General features: G+C 41.7%; 1 protein-coding gene across 1 annotated transcript in view; it reads right to left on the bottom strand.

Moving 5' to 3' along the window:
* The window catches only part of RANBP9 (RAN binding protein 9), a 39,488-nt gene extending 24,656 nt beyond the window's left edge, over positions 1 to 14,832 (bottom strand). Inside the window, exons 1-2 of the mRNA XM_049823876.1 lie at positions 14,065 to 14,832; positions 5,742 to 5,853 (exon numbers count right to left, since the gene is read on the bottom strand). Coding sequence (XP_049679833.1) covers positions 5,742 to 5,853; positions 14,065 to 14,542 — 590 coding nt within the window. The 5' untranslated portion in view covers positions 14,543 to 14,832. The remainder of the gene's footprint in view (positions 1 to 5,741; positions 5,854 to 14,064) is intronic.
* Between the last annotated feature and the right edge of the window lie 8,886 nt (positions 14,833 to 23,718).

The following is a 23,718-nucleotide window of genomic DNA, read 5'->3' as shown; positions in this document are numbered from 1 at the left end:
AACTTAATTCTCATGGCATTTTTGTTTTGGATAGGTTTTTTAATTTCTTCACCCACTTCATCACATATACAACACGTACTGCAAGATACTGCAAAAACAACAGATGACTAATTGTATGGCCAGTGTTAAAAAACAGCCATAATCCAACAGGTGTCAAAAGCCTTATTAACACTGCTTTACCAAAAACGCATACTGATTACTTGCATGAGTTGCTGTAGTAACATTTTATTCTAGTGCAGAACATATAGCAGAACTTACACATGCAATGTAAAGCACACTCGTGAAGATCTGCATCAGTACAACCACACCACAGACTAAATAACCATGCTCACAGAAGTATAAGCAAAGTGCTATCTGCTAAAAGATTAAAGCCTTTCTCAGTTTTCATTTTTTCTTCTAGGTGGCTTATCACTTCCAATTCTTGTTTTCATTAAGAAAAAAAAAGCATATCTGCTTAGATGATTTTGCTTTTTAAGCATATATCTTCCTCCGCTGTTCTAAAAGCACTAAAGACTGTCTAGAAGTAAATAGTGTTACCATCATTTGCCCATTGCTAGTAATTGTATTTACAAATCAATGAATAAGAAAGAATTGACAGAAATTCAAGACACTGAGGATAAATGCATCTTCCCCAAAAGCTCATTTTCCCCAGGAAAGAAACAGACAAAGCGTCTCTCCTGGTGAAAGACTTAAGGAGACCAAAAAGCTGTATTTAAACCAAAATTAAGTGGGCATAAGCTGGTACCATGACCAAAAGTAGCATTCCCACCCTCCTGAGCCCAGATGCTCATTTCTGCCCCAAGTTCCCCTCTCTTTTGCTGCCATAGCTACTCATGAAACAATACAAAGAGCCATATTGGGGAATGAACCTAGCTGAAAACTAACTCAGCTCTTGAGGTCACCTTCTGGATTGGATTTACTGTGAAGCTGATACAGTCACAAACTGGGACAAGGGAAGTGAACTCAATAAGTGTTCAGAGACTGCTTCTTGTCATGGCCAAATCACCACAAAGTCTTCCAACTACAGTTTAAAGTAAGAATTCCAAATATTCAAAAACCATTGCCCTGACTGGAAAGGAAGAGATTCATTACAACAACCAACAAGCCTAAGACTGAAATTCACGTAGAAATGGATGATCACTCAGTAAATCATACACACATAAGCTGTTTATAACATAATGGAAGATAGTTTGCTTCTGAAAGCCAGGTAGCCAGCAGATACCCTCAAGACGGAGTATGCTTATGAACAGTTTGAAATGCCAAAGGGCGCAACCTAAGGTTACAGCAAAGCTCACAGGCTCTCAACCTAGAGCGATTACAGATGACTCTTCACCATTAAAGAAGGATGCCCACAGCAACAGCACAAAGATATCAGACTTGTAATTTACATAAAGTATGACAGTATCATGCAAGCATCTTTAGTGTGTAAAAGAGGGAAATGTTAACTGGTATCTGAAATGAAATATTAACTGTGCGGCTGTAAGGCAGACACATTACCACTTTACACAAAGCCATAAGACCTAAATACTGAACTCAGTAAAAAGCAATATAAGAAAACTGACCTCGAGATTTGAGAGAGACGGGGAAAAAGTCTCATTTGGATATACTTACCTAGCTAAGAGAATGGCCACCATGGTGGTCATTTTTGGCAAGTGAGGGGACAGTACAGTATTTTAACAGATTTAGAGACTAAGACTTACATCTCCAAATGACAAGAACAGGTCCATAGGACTTAGCACACCCTTGTTCATTCCCATTCCTAGACCACCAGTGTAGTGTGCTTTAATTAAGCTCCTATTCTTGAAATTTAGATGAAACTAAAAACACAGTTGTATGGAAAAGGCAACACCATGCCTATCTCAATCCCTTGAGTACTGTATTAAGAAATTACAGAACAAAAACTATGTACTTTACTTCTGGTTCTCTGATAGATCAATTACAGATGAGGACTGTTTAAGAGCTTACAAAGGTTTAATTTTAAGCTAAACTATGTTGAGCTTCCCCAACTACATCAGAATTTTTGACAGTACTTGCTGCAATACTTTGCATTAACTGACACATATATATTTATTTATTTTTATATTAACTGGAGATTTCAATAGAGATGCAGATATTATTTATTGCAGTTAATACTCTCTTTCCTACCATGCTTGCTAATAATCACCTTGGTACTATTCCCCATACTTATACCCCATTACTCATCTACTGTTATCACCTCCAGTCACTCACATCACTGTCCACAATATTCCACATGAAGCCAAACAAAACAAAGCAATAAAGTATAAAAGGAGAATGTAAATAAATACAGGTCTTCATACTGCAAAAGGAGACATGAAATTAAGGAAGAAAACTAAAGAAATAAAGAACAGAAAACATTAACAGAGCAACATGACAGCTGGTTAGCACTTTTAACAAGAATTTAAAAATATTTATGACAATTATTTCACATATCTGTACTGTAGCAGCACATAGAAGATCTTAGGACTCTTCGTGCCAAACACTGTACAAATACAAAGACAGTTTTTGTTTGAATGATATTTCAGCCTTATTACTTTTATCAACCTTAATTCTCACTTCCCTTTTTCTCACCTGTTATCAGTTGTTGCATGGCCCTATCACTCCTCACTGAAGTGTCAAAGAGCAACTTCACTCTTCATCTGCTCTGCAACACCAACCTCCATACCCATTTCTTACTTTCTAGCAAGCCTGCTTTTGTGTTCTTAAACGCGTCCATAATGCCTAGAAGTTGATCATCATGAATATCTGCAAAATTAACGTATTAGGCACCTTCAAATTCCTACTCAAGACTGTCACTCCCCAAACACGGAAAGAATTTGATGACCTAGGTCCTTAGTGTAACAAAACCAATGCTGTCCTCACACACAGACAACTATGACAAGCCATACTATGCCATATCCATGCCCTATACTAAAAAGAGCTGTGCTCCTTCAGAGGAGGAGAATAATCTTTGTGATTGCCCAGCAACTTTGAGATACACAAGATCAGATTCCAGGAGCAGGGCCATCAAGTGCTACAGTAGCACAAAAAATAAATCTCCTAGACTAGGTTTTCAGTAAAGGTTTTTGATGATTTGAGGCAAGTCATACTAAGGAGAGCACACAAGCAAGAATACTGTTAGAATTGCCCATGTAACATAGTACATGGACTAAACACTTTAAGCTGAATTTATTAAAAAAAACAAAACAAACAAATATAAGTAGTAAAGGCTACTACCAAAGGGAACTCCAAATAAACACCATTAAATTATCCATTGACATTTACAAAAGTTGAAAACTGTACTTCAGCCTGCAGATAGATATCTGAGTTGCCTCAGGTAGTCTAGGATTTATTTTAAACAGTACCATAAAATACAGCTGTAGTGCTTCCACAGCCAGGCTCAGGCCTTGAGAATAGATGCTTTTGCAACAGTAAGGCATTTTAATTAATTGACCCTATTAGTGACATGCTGGTCCTCTACAGATATGGTCTTCCTGAACTCTGTTCCCATTACCAGACATCAAGAAAAGAAGAAAAAAAACAGGTAAAAATGTACCTGGAGCAAGCCAGGTGAAACAAAACAGGCAGTGAGAAAGAACTAATAAACCCTATCAGACACAAACTGGTTTCTACAGACCTACATGTATATATCTGCATTAAATTCCCCAGTGTACTTATTAAAGAATTTATTAGTTTGAATGCAGTGTAACATTGAACCGTAAGAGATTCACACTGCATCTAGTCAAAGACTTCTTGGACCTGAAAACAAAGTCCAGAGATGCACACATTATATCCAGTGAGACTCCACCTGTCTACTCCTGCTCTTTATCAGCTAAGCTAGATTTGGCTTTGGCTCTATGCACAATATTGTCCATCATCCATACTATTTTATACAATGAAAAAAAATTAACATCTCAGCTCATTATGCAGCTAATGTTTCATGAATTGACACTAAAAAAAGGTCACAAGGCTGAAGTAAGGTTGAAGCAAGGACAAGACAGTATGTATTATCATTAACTGAAAAAAGTACCCCTCCATTTTTTTAAGCAATCTCAGCAGGCAACTTCACAAGCCTTAGCTATGTACACCTCACAAATAACCATTTAAATGACAAAACCTTGAAACACTTCACTCAAAGGTGTTTTCTACTTTTGTAGGATTGCCCTGAGTAGTCCACTGAATTAGAAATTACTAAAAAACAACACAAAGAGGTCTAAGGTAAAGTGTTAGAGAAGCTATGTGAAATGACATCCCCAAACATGGGTACTTTTTGAAATCCATCATTTCAAAAAAGCTAGCTTCCAAACTAGGCAGGCAGAAATACCTTTCAGGAAGGGACACCTGCATCACCAGCAAATGACAATAGGAATCTCTCCTTAACTGACAGCAGCAGGGCAATTTTTAAAAAAATGTTTAAGGAATAAAAAAAGCTCACAAAAGGTGTTCCTACATTTGATAGCAAAATGTTACTTGAAACACTAAGTTCCATCATCTTAATTTAAAAATAATTAGGTCTTCACTGTGTAACAAAAGCCAACTACAGACCTAAGTTTTTCATAGCAAAGAAATCTCCCAGAAACAACTTTTAGGAACAAAACAGATAAACTCATAAATGCTCCTACAAGGCAGCAGCAGTACTGAGAGGCTATTCTTTCAAAATATCTCTATACAATACTATAAGCAAAACAAAAAAGTTTGAATACTGTTTCTGACTTAAAGGAGGCTTACAGAACACTGGGAAAATGAAAGAAAGAAACAGCAGCAAGACAGACAAAGAAGAGACAAAGGTACTGAATTTCATCCAAAGAGCTACGACACAGCTCTTCTCTCAAGATTTATTTTCACAAGAGGACATAAGTATCCGCAATATGCTTGTACAGCACCTAGGACAAGGACATTCAATCTTGACTAGGACCTTGAAGTAGAATCACAGTATATACTACAGAATATTGGAAAGAAGTATTGCTTATGTAGTCCTACATAGGCAACATGATCAATGTCTCAGCATTAACACACACCCTCTACCAAAAGCAGTGAAAGACAAAAAGGAATTGAAGTGGTCTAGCAAAGACTTCATTAGTACTTCAGGACTTTCCCAGGTGAGAGTCTATCTGCCTCAGTAGACTTGAAATCATGGTATCACCTGCGCTTCAACAGATTCGTAACTCAGATGGATTCTGGGAAGCAGCAGCTACACACACTCATCAACTCCTGTTCTTTCCATAGGGTGACAAATTCCCAGGCACGTATTGAGAACATTCCTCTTTCTTCTTATTACTGTTCATCAATGAGTGCCTTCAGAATAACTTTCTGTTTTAAAATTGATACAACATCCATGAAAAGACTACACTGAGGACATAAGTTGGTCTGCTGCACACCCTAAAAGCTTCCTAAAAATTACGTGAAAGTCTGTAAAGCCATACCGTCAAAAAACAACACCTTTAAGGTAAGAGCAGGGTCAAACTATGGTCATTCAAACCCCAACTTCTCCGTCAAGAGAAAATGAGAAGATGCTGTTATGGTATTTATTGTGTACACTGATTTGTGGACAGTAAGTACCACAATCAACTCCCTTAGAATAAACAAATACCAGAGCGCAACTTCTCATGAATAGGGAATTAAGCTATATAAAAAGGAGTAAATATGAAAATGTTTTGATATCAAAGACATCTGTTGACCGAAAGAAAGATGATGTGAGACCATATTTCAAGTAAAAATTAATTAATAATGCACTCAATGCTTACCCATCTCTTCCCTTACTGACAATTTTAACTTCGAAATAGTATATGCCACAGGCTGCAGGTATAGGATGTGTAGCTCGAACAGAAGCAGCATCTTTTGGAGTTTTTCCATGACCTGAAAAACAATTGCATGCAAAACACAACAAAAATGTATTTTAGTTAATTGCAGAAGGCAACTCAAAGGTATACATACCAACTACTCAAAACAGAAGGCTTATGTAATAAGCAACCAACACACAATATTCTAATCAGCCTCATTTTTATGGTAGAATATTTTCTTCCAACATTAAGTTTTCATTGTAGGTACCTGCATTGCAACTAAGCATGCTATGAGAAGTTCTGGATATACTGCTCTAAAAGGTTCTACAATTATTTGAAGGGAAATTAGAAAAAAGTTTCACTGCTTACTGCAGTAAGTAATGTAATTGACAAAAGCCCACCTAGGTTTGAAAGAACTGGATCATTTCTCAAATGCACAGGGCTCACTCATTTTTATAGACTGAAACATGATATAACAGAGTTTAATGCTTAGTGCTTCTGATCTTCAAGTTATTTAAGATGCTTTAATTCTAATGTCCTTCAGAATAAACATCAGTCATTATATAGAACGTACTACTCATCATTAATTTCCACGTTCTGAATGTTATCTCAGGAGAGCATTAAGCATTACAGCCTGCAACTGAGCTAATACAGCTCCTACTCCTTTTTCTTATAAGGCTTACTGTGTACCAGCTCTGCCACAAGAAGAAAGTCCAATACCAGCTCTTGTCTACTCCAGGGATTTTTCAACCTAAACCCAAGAGCCACTTGCACTCCACTCAATTATTGTATGAAAGTCACACATGAGGTCACAGGACATAGTATAAAAAAAATTAAAATAAATAAATTTAAAAAAAAAGCACAAGATGGAAAGCATATTGGATCCTGACAAGAGGTATTTCAGTAAGATGGCAACCAGAACAGATTGTCATTGCCATAATAATTCACGCAGATCCCATGCCTGCTCTCCGTGTGGATCTGAGGCATAATGAAAAGAGATGCCTGTTTTGAGTGTGCTGTACGAATCACTTGGGCTGCAGCTCTCCAGCTGTCATCTCCAGTCCAGACAGGGAGGCCTACTGTACCTGCATAGCAATTGATCTACTATGCAAAAAAAAAAACCCAAAAAACCCCACCCAAACCCAGAAAACCCACACTCCTTCCAGTGGCATTAACACTGGAATTATTGCTTAGGCACAGATTAATCGTGTCTCATGTACAGCAGGTCAGGTCATACAGAAAGGAATAAACTGCAGGAAAATGACAGCATACCCAGCCAGAAAGATCAGGCACAGCTGACCTAACACTCCTGAACCTCTAACCACAGAGCCCTCTAGCGTAAACATTGATAAAACAGCAAACACTTATCTGCCCGTAGAGCTAGCACCAACCAACCAAACGGCACATGCTCAGCCAAGGAAAACTCTCCATTTCATCATGGCCACATCTGCATCCAAAACTTTGCTAGCACAGCACGAATTCTTCACTCATTGAGATTAGGTTTAATCTACAAAGTTTTTTCTGATGCAACTAGTTCACCTCAGTGTGTGACTACCTTAAGGCAACTAGCCAACTATCTTACTTTTCTGGGTACAAATGTATTGCTCACTTCAATATGTCATTACTAAACATTTTATATAAATATCCTTCAATCACCTCATAGATTTTACAATATTAAGCTTATTGCCTACCTTCTGCATGTTGTTTTCAGAAGTCTCATGAGGCAAAAACAGTAATTTACTCCTCCATACACAAGACAGCATGCATGTTTTACGGCTGTGTCAACCAAGGTAATAACCAAGTACACGACCTTAGAGCTTTTATAGGTTTGCTTGGTTTTCAAGTGCTGGTAGCTCACTATTTAGGTTTATAAATTAGATTATCATTCCTAAGTATGCAGAAATCCTTCAGCTAAAAGGCACCCAAAACTTTATGGGCAGAACATTAAACTCCTGAGAGATCCCTTAAATTCAGATAGCTCTGATTAAATGATGCATTAGTTGGGGGGGGGAGGGAAGATACTTTATTTTTAAATGTCCTTAGGTTTTTACTTTAAAATAGACTGCAAAGAAGTTCCCTTGGTTACTCTATGCACTTGACAATCTGTGTAGTTTCAGTGTGAGTCAGTCTCCTTATTTGGGCAAGTCTTCCACATCGAAGACTAAAGTAGTAGGAACTAGCCAAATATTATTGAAAATGTACATCTATTACCCAGCAGACTTTGTTTTGTGAAATCACAAGCTCCTAAGTGTTTGGCAACCATACCAATTTAAGGTATTCTTAGCACCTCTTCCTGAAACTAGTCTCCTTCTCCCACCCCCTCCCCAATCCAGGCAGCTATTTGCAAGGACACATGATGAACCAGATTGATTAGCTGATCATGGTTTAAGAAACCTACCAGATTTTTTTAAGCAGCAGATCAGTTCCCTGATCCAGTTCACAACACAGCCGCACACAGCTGTCACACTGCAAATAAGAGGTCGACACAGGGGCAGAAGTAACAGGATACCTTACCAGTATTGCCAAACACTTCATGTGGTGAAGCAACATGCCTGGGGAAGTCAGTGCCCAAAACTACTTTCATCCCATTAAACAGAAGACACCCTAAATTTAGAACTGCTGTCCTTTTAATATTATCTCCTATGAATCCCATTTTACTACTTGAGTATGCTGCTTTTATTTGTAGTTACATACAGCTATTATTTCTAACAGCAAATTCAACAGCATCAAGCAGGTAACTACTTTCAAATATTCCAAATACCTCTACATTGTCTCAACATGCTAGTTGAGACCTTCAGTACTACCAACCTAGGATGGATTACATGAGGAGTCGAGATACTAGTTTATCAACCAGCTTTAAAACAAGGAGTCTCTCTACAGAGCAGGTAGTTGAATTGCAAAATTTCTTACCAAAGGATATTATAGTTGCTACTGTTTAAGTGGATGCTGGGCAATCTTCTAGAACAGAAATTAACTGAGAAACTGCTTTCAGCTCAGGATGTCCTTCCACTTAAAATGGCTGGAAACTGAGACAGGAAAACACAGATACACCACATACGCCCAAGGCAGTTTTAGATTCTTCCATAGGCACTCACTGACGGCCACTGTCACTGATGGGACAGTGAGCTGAGTGGCCCATTAGCTTGACATTATATACTGCTGCCACGTTCTTTGGTAACCTGAATCCACACTTCCTTGCTTGCGAATAAAAAGGAACTTCAACACCCAACTCTGAACTTCTGAATCGGAGGTTCTGAACGTCTGAAGTAAATCATATGAACACTGCCCTATGTTCCCTAAAACAGTCCTCTTTCATAGTCGCAAGCTATAGTTGAAGTATTTAGAAGAATACCTTTCAAGTATGTATTTTTTAACACTAAAAATTGATCACTTTCAGCATTAAAAAGAGAATTCTGCAAACAGATGCACTGGGGCAGAGAAGGGAAAACAGGTGTACAAATCTTGAACTTCACACTGTAAACCAGATCACAGGTAAGTTCAATTACAAGAATTGTTTTTGATTGGGCTTTCATTAAAGTGTTTAACAACTACAAGTCGACCATGCTTAAGGAGTAAAGCTTTATTTTATTTTTTAAACAGTCATTCACACTGATGATTTTTACTAAAAGTAGTATCATCAGTCCTTCAGCAAAATTAAATTGACATTAATCTAAATTTAAATTCCGTCTACTTGAAAAAAGCCAATTCAGATAAAACCATATTTGGAGAAGTCATTTCAGCTTTCAGAAATATAATCTTTAAACCTAAATCTAAGTATGTAATGCATATACACCAAATGGTCCAAAAGTCGTCTATGGAAGTGTCTACCTAGAAAAAAGTAAGCGTGTTTATATAGTTTAAATCCTTAAATGAAGTTTACATAAGCTGAACTGCAGTTATTTCCAACAGGTGGTTCAATTGCTTGCTCACACTGCCAAAAATAAAATAATCAACGCCTAATCTTCTGTTGATTTCATTAGGAAAGTTTCACTGAGACAAGGAAAAAAGACATGTGCAAATTACTGATTTTACTTCAACTTTTTCCCCAATTTAAAAAAGCAAGACATCTCAGAGCTACAAAGGTGTTCAAAACAGGCATACTACACTGTACTGAATGCACTTCAAGTGTTTTCTGCCATAAAAATTGACACCATCCTTGTATGACTGAATGGCAACACAGAACTATTACTATAGAACCCTGTCCTGTTTGTTATAGAAATTGGGATGCATAGTTTGCACTGAAAAATAATTTTTTTTTTTTTTTTTTTTTTTTTTTGTTTAAGTGTGGCACTAGAGACAGTTCAAAGGCATTGTAAATAAATGTCTGGCTAAGATTTCCTGGCCTGCAATACATTAGTAAAAGTTCACACAATGGCAGCTTATTCAAAATTGCATAACTTTTCTCAGCTTTTTTTGGACAATTGTCACAAGACTAACTTAAGTGAAGTTACTACAGGACCTTCCATGATTTAAGCACTAATGATTTAGTCTGCTTACCTAATTCTGTATATAGTTTCTTCCATGGTTACAATCTGTGTTGAGTCTGTATTTTTATGTCCTAATACTACATAGCATAGATTATTATCTGCTGGAAACTGAACTTGTTTGTCTAGTGGAACGTTCATATGTAATATTTATGATAGCCTTCTTTTTCAACAAGATCCATGTGTTAATTCTGAGTATTTTAGAAATATGTAGGAATATTTTTAAAGATGTCTTACCTTAATAGCTACATATTTTGTGCAGTAACTGCTTTACAGGTAGCATACACTTACCTGAACCCTTATGCTTTCTTTACCACTTACCTACAGCTCAGAGCTGTTAATATTGTAATTAGGTAAAATGACATAATTTTTTTTCTGATACTGTTTTTCATGTCTCCCCTACATAGACATACCATGAACAACAGTCACTAGGACAGTGTTAGCTTTCTATCAGCTTGCACAGCTAACCGGCAGCAACACAGAAATGTACGTCTGTCCATCTAAGAAATCAAAAATACCCTTGGGTATAGTCTTAATATATTACAGTATCACTGATGCCAACATATACGTATTCATATCCAGATCTTGACAAAGCTTCCTAATCAAGAGTCAGAATTTGTAAAAGTGTAACAGAATAGCTCACTGTAGAAAGAAATTAGCCTGTTTAGGTAAACAACACGGTAGTCAACGCATCTCCCCTTCAACCGCCACACCATGTATGTTTTCCTTCTTTAAGTAACACTATGATTCTGAGAGATAACACAAAAGAGGAACGAGCCTCGGGTTTTGTTGACCCCCAACAAAATTTGAAGAGCTGTTATCCTGATGCTAGACTGTACTACTTTCTTTAAACCTTCACCGCTTGATCAATGCCTGGTTTTGTGGCAGTTTTGATTTTTAAGCACTCTCTAGGATGCTTGCAAAAAGCTTCAGGTCCAGAAATGCAGTACACAAAGCATCACAGCTGCAACGGGAAGAAAGAGACATCTACCGCAGCTCATGTCTCCATAGAACTTGTCCATTGGTATGCAAGAAAGTGAAAGGAATCTTCAAAATTACATAGACAGGACCATCATTCCTCTCACAAACCAATGAAACAAAGTATCACTGCTCACAATACATCAGTACATTAAAATTATGATGCTAGTTATATGAAAAAATGACTCTGAAAGCTTTGCTTTGATTGTTCCCCCTACCCATTTTTTCAGAGGCAAGTATCCCCAACACATCCAGAATGGAAGGAAAGCACTGATGTTACTACCTTCTGCCTCCTATCCGTTACAGAGAAGAGGAAATTACTCCAGAAAAACGGTTCTATAGGCAGAAATCTACAGAGTCAGGAGAGAAAGCGTGCAAGGTACCTATACTACAGTAATAGAAACAATAGTAAGAACTGCTCTTGATTAGTGGCAGATCTGTCTTCCCTCCCCGAGTATTTTGGTCAAGAATGCAAAAGATCTTTACCCATGCTCAATGTACAATTCAAATTTCATTTCAACAAAAACATCTACCATTCTTCCACGACTACTTAGACAACTTCGGAAGCACTGCCAATATTCCACAAGAAGATACTCCGGATACTTTCGAGACCTCTATTTGCAACTGCTTTGTAGGAACAATATTTCACAGTGCTAAGCACATTCTTGCTTTCTATCTTACCTAAATCCCCTCACTGAACCTCCCCACTTTCTTCCCTTTTTTTGTATTCTTGGGTCTGAAGGATCCAGGAGGGAGAAAAGGCAGCAGATGTTTTAGTGTTTTTTAACCCGGTTCTTGGATAGGAATGCCCTGATACCCATTCATTGCTTAGCCCAGTGAGCAACACCAGGTGCCAGGCTGGTAACATATACATGGGTCTGTCCTAACAGCCACCTTCATTAAATTACCAGGAAGAAAAGATGGGCCACTTAAGAGGCCATTCACCACCATTTGCAGTTAGGAGAAAGAAAAGTCTATACATGTTATATTGGCACCTCTCCTTCTCACAGTCTTCTGGGCTAATCTAGGAACTCTTCAACCTTCATCACTTACTATTATTTAAGAGCTAGAATAAAGGTATTTTCTTATTATAACCTAATTGTGCTTTTTAACTTCTGGTAGAGTATCTATGGTATTTCCTATGTTACCTATACTTTGGAAACATGCTGAGCCTCTTGTAATTTCTTTGAGGTAATTAATTTCTTTTTTTAACACTAAGGCAAAGGAGAGAAGTGAGGAAAAACAGGGATAGCACAAAGAAAGCTTGAAAATATACCTCTACAATTACACTGGCAAACCAGAAGGGTTCCATCTCTAAATTCTAGCTCACAAGCAGGAAGAGCCGGTCAAAACAAAACAAACCAGCAGAAGGACTTGTGGGCCATAAAGCTATGATCATCTTGTAAGAAAAAAAAAAAACAAAACCCCGCCACCACTAAGCACCAGAAAATGCAAAATGCTTCTAAAAATACAAGGTCATAAAACACTGAACAAAAGCCAGGAAATTCAGAGTTGAGTATTAAATAACAAGTCCTTAAATCACTCAGTACCTCCCAGAAACCTGCTCTATAGTCATCGACCTCCTTTATTATCTTTGTACGGTGCATTAAACTTAGCATTTTTAACAGAGTATTTTGTATGTAATAATAAAGCCTCTCTATTGAAAAAAAAGTCTCTGAGAGTACATTTAATCCTTTCATGGCAGCCAAATCCTGCCATGTGTTTGTGTTGCCGTTTTCCTCCTCCGATTAAACAGTAACATGTTTATCGAGATTTCACTTGAATTTCTCCACTGTAAACCCTAAGAAAGGGTAATTGCAAGGTTGTTTTTCTTCCCCTCCCATTACGTTCATTTGACTACAGACTGACAAAAGATCCAGTTCCTCACAGCCAACTCAGAAGTGGTTTTGAATCCACAACACTTCTACTTTAGGACTTGGGCCTAGAACACCAGATGTGTCTGTGTTTTTTCAGGTCAGAGTGTACGCTTATGTTTCCAGGTTTTATGACATTTCATAACAATCAACACAAGTTTTTCCTCTATTGCCTCTTGCTGATTTATACAAACGCATACTCTGATTTTTTTCCTTTTCTTTGAAAATCAGTAACTGCAACTCTGAAACATCTAGGAAGAAAGTTATAAAGTCACCTTCATTAATGTAAGCCCTATTGTCATTCCTTCCCTCAAATCACTCTGTAGTCTGCACAATAGTTAGGCAAGACTGTTACCAGTGACTTTAATTCCATTTTTCACCGTTTAAAAATAAACCGTGTTTTTCTCTGTGCTTTCCCCTCCCGTCATTTCCGTGTTTAATAGCTTAACGCTTGCTGCTCTTAACTCCATTTAACCCTTGCTATTCTCGAGAGGAAAAAAAAAAAAAGGCACTTCTTTTCTCGCTCATTACCATAAACAGGACACGTCACTCCGATCCTCCTTTATTCTCCTGCCTCAGACCCAAACCTTCTGGTGATACCTGAATCCACGGAGGAAGTCTCACAGAGTTTTACATAATGCCCACTCCAGAAGCATAAGGAGACGGGGGCGGCCCCTTGCCCCCCCCTCCACCCCCCTTCCCCCGCACCGCGACAGAACCGGGGGCGGGGGGAAAGAGAGAAAATAAAGCTGAAATAAGGAAAACCAAGACCCCTCTCTCCACGCTGCGGGCAATTTAGGGGATCAGAACACAGAGAAGGAGAGGCAAGAAGGGAGAGGAGCGTGTGTTATCTCCTGTTATTGTTACTCCTGTGCCCACTGCCCGACCGAGGGGTCGGGCCCGCAGCCCCCGGCCCGGGGGGTGGTCGCGGCAGCCCGAGCGGGCCCTCACCTTTGTAGTGTACCCGCAGGTTGTTCTGGGAGAGGCCGATGTAACTGAATTTGTCCTTCGGGCTCCAGGAGCGGGGCAACGGCGTCTCCTGCTCGTCCACGGCCGGGTAGAGCCTCTTCAGCCGCCGCTTCAGCTCCTTCTCCTGCTCGTTCAGGGCCGGGTCGCCGTGCGGGAACGGCGCCGGGGCGCTGGTGCTGCTCCCGCCGCCGCCGCCACCGCCGCTGCTCCCCGCCGACAGGCCCAGCGCCGCGCCGGTACCGCCGCCCCCCGTCGCCGCGGGCCCGCTGCTGCCGGCGGCGGCGGGTGGCGGCGGCGCAGCGGTGGCCGGCGGCGGCGGCGGGTGGAGCAGGAGCGCGGCGGCCGGTGCGGGGCCGGGGTTGGCGGCGGCGGCAGAGGGGATCCCCGGCGCCGGCGGGGGAGCGGCGGCCGCCAAGGGGAGCTGCGGCGGCGGCGGCTGTTGTTGCTGTTGCCCGGACATCCCGGCTCCGGCCTCCTCCTCCTCCTCCTCGGCCGCCACCTCCCGCGGCCGCGACTGTCACCGGACGGGCCCGGGGCGGAGCGACGGGCAGGCCCGGGCGCTGCGGAGCGAGGCGACCGCCGGCGGCTCTGGCCGGCGGGTCACCCCCAACCGGAGCGTTTCGGAAGGGGGCGGGGGACGACGACGATGACGACGACGACGGCGGCGGCGGCGGCGGCGGCGGAGCTGCCCGATGGGAGCGAGGGGCGTCGCAGGGTGCGGCGGAGCCGAGCCGGGCCGGGCCGGGCCGGGCCGAGGGAGCCGCTGGCGTAGGGAGCGAGCGAGGCGGGGAGAGCAGCGGGGCCGGGCGGAAGCGAGGCGGGCGGAGAGCGCGCGCCAGGCGCGGCGGCGGGGCTGGCTGCCGCCGCCTCCGCCTCCTCCTGTCTCTCGCGCGCGCGCACGCGCGCGCTCCTGCCCTCCTTCCCTCCCTCTGTGTCCAGCCCCGGCGCGAGGCGCCGCCGCGCGTCGTCTCGTCCCACCCTCCCCCGTCAGCTGAGCCCGCCGTTCCCTGCCCGTTGCCTTGCCCCGCCCCGCCGAACCCCGCGTTCGCGGTGGGCGGGGAGAAGGGGCGGGGCCTCCGCCCCGCAGGCGGGCGCCGAGGCGCGAGGGCGGCGGCTGAAGCGCTGAGGGGAAGGCTGAGGGGGGAGGGGGAAAGATGTGCCGCCACCCGCGACGGCGGGTGGAGAAAGTAAATGGCGACAGGCCGGGTCGGCGCCTGGGGTGAGGTTGTCTCCTGTCAGGAGCGGCTGGGGAAGTGCCACCGAGAGCAGAGCAGGGCGGCCCATAGAAGATGGGAAAGCTTGGGAATGCCTCGGCTGGAGGGGACAGCGGGAGCAGAGCAGTGTTCCGGGGGGGGTGGGGGGGTGTTCGGGGTCTTTTTTCCAACTTCGGTCTGCGCTTTGAGGCGTGTTTTTACCTATGCTTAATGTCATTGATGAATCGGCCCTTTGCCTGTGCTCGTACCTCAACATGGCAGCAATGAAAGAGAAACATCTTACAGACAGGCAAGCATGGCTTTGAAAACATCAGGAAGGGAATTTCACTGGCAGGCCTAGAACTTGAAACGTTGGGCACTTCACAAATAATTTCCAGCTGCCAGCGTGTTGGAGAGCAAGTACAGAAGCAGGAAATAGAGGAGGTTAATTATGCTTCACCTGTGTGAAATGGCTAGTGAGGTAATGCAGGTGTGACACTCAAAGGCTTGTAAGAAACTAAACATTTCCCATCGATAGTCACAAAATTTCCTGTCACACAAGACATGATGTCTAGTAGCATCTGTGGCTGGACAAAATGCAATTACCTAAAAATACCCTATCAAAAGGAGCTGCAGACTATGCAAGAGTAGAAATGCCTAGGATGGACTTCAAAACACATGCTGAATCATGCCGGAGGGTCAATTACCCTGGCACTGGTAGACTATCTTCCACTAGATCTAAGTTTGCTTTCTAGTATCTAGAGGTTGTTGTAAACCATCAAGCTTAGTAGTTCAGAATTAAATTTTAAAAAATACAGTGTTTGGCTAACAAACTTTGGGGGACATATTTATTACACTCATAAGTGTAGATGAAATCTTAACTCTTTTTTGAATTTCAATAAATTTTCTGCCATAGCTACTTCCTGAGTTGTAGCTCACTTAGCCTTTGTGCAGACATATTTCATGTCACCCATTCTGAGATTGCCACCATCAAGTTCCTGTTTCTTGTGCAGTAAGACGGGAGAGCAGGTGTTTCCGTGCTTAATTCTTGACGTTACTCACTGCTCTGATTGCTTTTATCCCGTCATTTACCACCTTCCTAGGATAAATAATCCAAATCTATCAAAACATAGGTTTTTATAAGAGCCTTTTCCCCCAAACATCCCCCCAGACTCATCCACATCACTTTTTCTGAGGTAGGATATACTGTAAACTATGCCAGCGGAGAAAATAAATTCCTTTATGTAGAGGTATTCTAATACCCAGTATGAACTAGGATGTTATTTATTCCTCCTGTGTTCTATTAGCTTATTTGTTTTCTGACTACAGCTTCACAAGGATTAGAGGTAGCACAGAGATACTTGCATGAATGCCCAGTTTCTACTTTTCAGTTGACATAAATGAATTAGAACTTGTCAGTTTTAGAAGCAGTACTTATGTTCCTCTCTAACGCGAGTTATTTTGCATTTTCAATATTGAACTTAATTCACCATTACGTGATCCATTCTCTTTCGTTAGGGCTTCCTCATCGTCACAGTCCCCTCTTGTCTTGCTTAACTGAAATAATTATGACAGCTGCAAATTTTACTATCTCACAATACAGCCCTCTTTCTAGATCAGTGGTAAATACAGCAACAATACGAGACTTGCTCTCTGTAGAGCCCTGAAGCAGGCTGTCGTTAACCTTCCGCCATCACAGAAACTCACTCTTGAATTCCACTCTTTGTTTTCCATCTCCGGTTTTTGAGCCGTGATAGTACTTTTCTTTTTGGCCAGTGATTACTTAGCTGCTTGAGTCGTCTCTGACTTAGGGATTTAATCGAAGGCCTTTTGAAACACTGTAAAACCTTAACTAGTCCACCAAAATCTCTTTGTTTTTCAGGTGGTTTTTTTTTTTTTGACACTTTCAAATAATTTCAGTAGATGGATCAGCTAGAAGTTATTCTGCTTTGCAGAAAAGCCTTGTTAGGCCTAATTTCATATGCAGAGATTTTCTTCTGTATGCTTGGTTTTTTATTTATGTTTACTTTTAGTTTCAACCAAAGAAAATGCAATCCAAGCATTCCAGCAACTGAGGGTATTTGTTTGGCCACTTGTTCAACACATCAACAGGGTGTCAACATGTCGGACACAGGTTTTAAAGTGAGTGCAGGTGATCAGATCCCTCTGTTACTCCAGGACCCAGGTCTTCCAGGCAGACGCCCTGCGTGGGCATCCGCTCACTGTCGGTACACCCGTCGGCTCTCCTTGGGCAACCCCGAGACGGAGGAGAGGGGAGAGCAGCCCCTGACTGACACCCTCCAGGCAGCATCAGTAAGAATAAAGCTCTACCAACTGCACAAGCACATCCTCTTCTCACAAAAGAGAGTTCAGCCATGGCCTCAACGTTGATGAGGTTAATTTAACTCCTGAACTGAATCTTGTGTTGGCTGCTCTCTGTGTTTTCATTAAGAGTGAGTAAGTGGGCTATGGCCATCCATGCCAGCGATGCCGATAGCATTCTTGCTGCTGTCAAGAAACAGAGGCAGGATTCTCCTTGGGAGTCCGTTTTTGTGCGTATCCTTTGTCCCCCCTGTAGGACCAAGCCTCCTAGTTACACATGAATTTAGTATGTGCCCTACGGCTGCCAGCCTGACAAATTTCCAGCCACTTTCTGAAATCTAGTATCTCCCATTGGTAGTGATGGTAACTTCACTGTGCATAGTTTCTTTGTAATTGTTTGGGAATTATTTTTGCCTGCTTCAGGAAGCTGCTTGGAAATCAGCAGTGTGTTATTTATTGTTGTACCTACTGTGCTGAATTACTGGTCCTAATAAGAAAAGAAAACCACTAAGAAGTAGGCTATGGTATTTCAACAGTGTTAAGGATAGATGTCCCCAAACTACCTGGAGGATTTTTTTGCTGAGCCTTTTGCTATTTGGACTATTTTTTTTCCTGCTAATTTAATTGCTCATATATAGGATAGGCTTGATGAACTGACAAATGAAAGACTTGCCAAAATGAATCACATATGAATTACAGGCCATCATCAGCTATTAACTTGGTTGAATCAAATTGCAATTTACAGTATTACTATATTGCTGCTCATACATAACACGGTGCTTCTGCTTTTATAAAACTGAGCAATCCGCTAATAGAAATAATTTTCTTGTATGAGTCAACTATACCTGTGCCTATCTTAGACCAAGAGTGATTAGAAATCTCTGTTGTTTGCCAATGCTTCGGCTGTGGTGTTTATATATATAAAACAATATATAGGGAGAGATATATATCTATTTAGTTTTGGTACACACAGCGGGAGCAGGCTTGTTCTCTGTATTCTGTTCTTACCTTTCTGGTATGTACATGACCACTGTGATCTATGGGGACCCCAAGTTTTATAGAAGTATGATCCACTCTTTGAACAAAATCTCACCCAATTTAGTCTCTACAGTCCAATTTATTTGCATCTTGTTAATGAGTTTAAAGTTTATTCATAGTTAGCTTCAGGCTTTTCTTCCAAAATTATTATTCGTAGCTCTTTACTGTATCCTCTTTCCACACTGAAGAACAACTATTTTTCATCATTTTCTGGTGCATATGGGGGGTTTTTGCCCAGTATTAAAAGGCAGTTTAAGGGGAACCGAAAATTAGTTCATTGGGATAGATCATAAATGGAAGATTTTATAGTCTCCACTGTCTGGGCTACTACTGTACAAGCATCATATTCTAACTAAAATGTCAAAATGAGCACAGAAATAAAATGCCCTCCAAGCTCAATAGAATGTGTTTTATTCACAAGACAAATTTATGCGGGGGCAGGATAGAAAATATGATGAGACACATTGGTTTATTCCTTTTGTGAAAACAGATATCAAACCATAACACTATTAGAGAAGTGATTCTCAGCGAGAGGGTCAAGATCCATTTCTGAGTCATCATGAATTTCTGCCGAGGGTGGAAGCAAGTTGGCATGATTTAAATGTTGAAATATAAGAAAAACCATTGAAGACTGACTGAAAAAAAAAAATTCTCAGTGGCCAGAATTTCTACAGTAAAAGAGTTTGTTTGGCCAGATCAGCCCGGACTAAAAAAATCCCTTTGTGCTATGTAACCAAGTGAAGTGAGGTTGAAGGACAGGAAAAGACGAAATGAAAGAAGAAAAGAGCTAATCATCCAGCCTCCTTGGGCTAATGGACTGAAACACTCTGCACTCCTTTTCCCTTTGCCCTGGCTGGGTGCTTCGGCAGCCTGACTCCTGCGAGTGGCTGGAAGAGTTCCAGTACCCTGTTAACTAATGAGAGGCAGGTGGGTCACAAAACGGCCGAGTTTGGAAACTGCTGTGTGGCCGGGCACCATAGGACATCCTCTACATGATGTTTAGGATGGAAATTTACAAGTTATGCACTTTCGGTAAACATTTTAAAGTTCCCCTGGCAAACCAGGCAGTTTTTCGTTTCCAGTCGGTGCATTGGTAGGGTGCCCATTACCATAGATGAGCAAGCTCAAAGACTGCAGGCTTTCAGAAATACATGGGATGTGTCAAGCTGACCCACTTCTTGAAAGCCAGGCTAGGCCTTTGTGAAATGTCCTGTACTTGTTAGATGTTAGGATGTCAAGAATGTTTAAGTCTCCACTGACGGGATAATTATTGTTATGGTGTTTATAGAGGTGGGAGGGCCCTAAGGGAAGGGAGGCCCAAAAGGAGAATCAGGAAGTGGGATGAGTAAGGCTCCAGGAATTGCACGCAGATGGAGTTCCCTCGTGCTTTTTTCTTTAGCTCACTTGGCTCTTCAGTGAAATAGATGTTTACATATGAGAAACTATTTTTTTCCTCTCTGCATCTCTCACACCTACAAATTCAAATGTTCCACATGCTAATCTTGGTGGCAGAAGTAGATTTTGAATAGAGTTCAGGAACGTGAAACTGTCAGGTGAAAACACCGAGTTTTAATAATTTTTAGTTATTGTAGCTGATCCCAGTCCTACTGCCAATCTGTAGTTTCCCTTCTTCAAATTTGTTCTGGGGGAAACCAGTTAGCATGAAATCCTATATATCTGCTGAGATCTGAAATCCTGAAGATCTGCTGCTCTTGTTAGATAGTAGTATTTTACTGTACAGGACTGATCATTATGTTATGATTTATGGAATATATTAAATATACCAGAAGGCTGTAGGATGTACAGACAGTTGCCTCCTTTTATTTTAAGAGTACAAAAACATGCATCTATGAAGCACATCATCTGACAAAATGTAAAGTATTTTTCTAACTTTGTTCAGTCATAGTAACCTTGGAGAATACTTGCATGACAGAGCAATTAAAATATTTCAAACGAGGTCATGATTTTGCAGGTGATTGTTTTTAAGATTAACTTGCCATTATATATGCTGTCATGATTGCAATGTATATGCTCAGAAGCTTGGAGGAAGAGTAGCTTCCTGTTCCGGTACATACATACTATTATTATGATGATCAGCAGTTATTGTTTGCCAAGCCATGCCTATGCTAACCTCTGTCATCAACAATATTGTTTAATCAGCTTAAAAATGACTGAATCTTATCTACTTGGCAACTTCTTTTAACTTACCTTATGAACTTAACCTGTGTGAGGATGCTATAGAGTATGATACGAAAAGCTTTACTATATAAAAGCCGCAGTATTGTCACCGATTTGTTACAGCTGCATGGTACTGGCCCCCTTGGAAGTGTCTTAATAATAAAGTCAGTTTTCCTTTCTAGGAATCAAAATGCTGAGAAAGACTGAGAGGTTATCTGACCGCCTTTACCCTCCATGGCTGGACTAGCTATCCCATGAGCATTCCTGACAGGCACTTGCTTAAACTCTTCTTAAAACCTCCTGCGACTGACATGCTAACAGGTTTCTCTTGTGTTTTGACTAGTAACAATGTAAGGGAATGCTTGAGTGGTTTGAAAATACATATTTAATTTGGATCGTCTGAAAACTAAATGGAATACAAGCATTTCTGTTGCTTTTAAAAAAATTTCAACAGTCCTGTTTGAAACATAAAATTTAAGTTTTGATCCAGATTTGCATTGCTACAGAAAATGTTCAAAACTCATGAGTCAATGCCCACCCACAAATGCAGCTAGCTTAAAAGCCCATTTTCTTAAAAATAAGACATTTAGAAAGGATGGGTAGGTGGTTGGTTATTTGCCATCTGTTTCTGAGCTTTGAGGAGGCCTTCCTTTCATATTTACAAGCTTTTGCCATACAGAAGAATTAAAAACTTGCTTGAAAAATATAAAAGCTGGGATTCTTACTGCAGTCCCTTGACTTTGACAGCTAAAAAAAGTATTGAAGGATTTGCAGTGAAATAGTGAAAATCAGCAATACCTAATTTGACCTGTGTTACAGCTTCATAGAGGAACAAACAGTAAGCTGTATATACAGATCCCCTCATATTTAATATACTTGGTATATTTTGAGAAAGGCTGAGGAGCAGTGTGGAGTGCTGTTGTGGGTTGACCCTGGCTGGACACCGGGTACCCACCAAAGCCGCTCTATCACTCCCCCCTCAGCTGGACAGGGGAGAGAAAATATAACAAAGGGCTAGTGGGTCGAGATAAGGACATGGAGAGATCACTCAACCAATTACCATCATGGGCAAAACAGTCTTGACTTGGGGAAAATTAATTTATTACCAATCCAATAACAGTATAGTAATGAGAAAGAAATAAACCCAAATCTTAAAACACCTTCCCCCCACCCCTCCCTTCTTCCTGGGCACAACTTCACTCCCAAATTCTCTACCTTCTCCCTCCTCAGTGGCACAGGGTGACAGGGAATGGGGGTTGGGGTCAGTTTGTCACACGCTGTCTCTGCTGCTCCTTCCTCCTCAGGGGCAGGACTCCTCACACTCTTCCCCTGCTCCAGCATGGGGTCCCTCCATGAACTTCTCCAATGTGGGTCCTTCCCACGGGCTGCAGTCCTTCACAAACTGCTCCAGCGTGGGTCCCTTCCCCGGGCTGCAGTCCTTCAGGCACAGACTGCTCCAGCGTGGGTCCACCGCAGGGTCACAAGTCCTGCCAGAAAACCTGCTCCAGCGTGGGCTCCTCTCTCCACAGATCTGCAGGTCCTGCCAGGAGCCTGCTCCAGTGCGGGCTTCCCACGGGGTAACAGCCTCCTTCGGGCACCCACCTGGTCTGGCATGGGGTCCTCCCCGGGCTGCAGGTGGAGATCTGCTCCACCATGGACCTCCATGGGCTGCAGGGGGACAGCCTGCCTCACCATGGGCTTCCCCACGGGCTGCAGGGGAATCTCTGCTCTGGTGCCTGGAACATCTCCTCCCCCTCCTTCTTCGCTGACCTGGGGGTCTGCAGGGCTGTTTCTCTTACATGTTCTTGCTCCTCTCTCCAGCTGCAGTTTCTGTGCCCCAGCAACTTTTTCCCCTTCTTAAATACGTCATCCCAGAGGCACTACCACTGTTGCCGATGGGCTCAGCCCTGGTCAGCAGTGGGTGCCTCTTGGAGCCGGCTGGCACTGGCTCTATCAGACATAGGGGAAGCTTCTAGCAGCTTCTCACAGAAAGTTACCACCCCTGTAACCCTCCAGCTACCAAAACCTTGCAGATCCAACACAAGTGCAAATCTCCATCTCAGAAAGCTCTCCATTGTTCATTGCTAACTTCAGTTCACTTTTCTGTTTCATAAGGTAATGAATATATAATAATGCTTGTTAATAGGCAAATGCTGTCTGTACTCCCAGGCCCTAGTAGGTTAAGTCTCATGGTAGAGAGGAATTTATTTTTAAACATAAAGATTGCAGGAAACTAACAATTCAGTGTTGTCATGGATTTGTCACACTTGGCTAGTTCTTGGTAATTAAAGGAAGGTTTTGATAAACAAGTAGTTTGCTTAATTTTAGTGGTCTGGGGTTAGGAGTTCTAAGATAAACTTGCTTGTTAGAGACTCCTTATTTCTTCTAGTGAATATGTTGTCATTGTGCTAGAGACTCCTTATTTCTTCTAGTGAATATGTTATGTTGTTGACATGCCAAGCAACTTTGACTAAACTCTGTGAATGCAAACACCTCCTTTTATATAGTGTCTTGCAGTTGGCTGCCAGACTTGAGAGCACAGTTCTAGCAACTTGCAAGTTTACTGAAGTGCCATATTAAATTCATACGGCAGGTAGCATTTATCCCCAGCTCCAAACTAACCCTTACAAATGTGCAGTCTGTAGGAGGCCATATGTTGTAGAGAAGGTCATTCTCTCTGACAATAACCAATAGCATGAAGTTGTATTGGAGAATCAGCTCATTAGTGACAGCAATACAAATCACGTATGAAAATCCTATCCTTAGCTTAATTAAGTTATATTTTTCTTGTTTGCTGCACCGATCAGCCTGGATTTTTAGATGAGGGTCCATGCTAAAAAACGTTCATTTGAGACTCTGAAGAACCTGAAAATGCAATTCTAAAAGTTGTTGTCAGACTGTAGAA

The sequence above is a fragment of the Accipiter gentilis genome, chromosome 20, assembly GCF_929443795.1.
Source record: "Accipiter gentilis chromosome 20, bAccGen1.1, whole genome shotgun sequence".
NCBI lineage: Eukaryota > Metazoa > Chordata > Aves > Accipitriformes > Accipitridae > Astur > Astur gentilis.
This window is presented reverse-complemented; position numbering and strand designations above follow the sequence as displayed.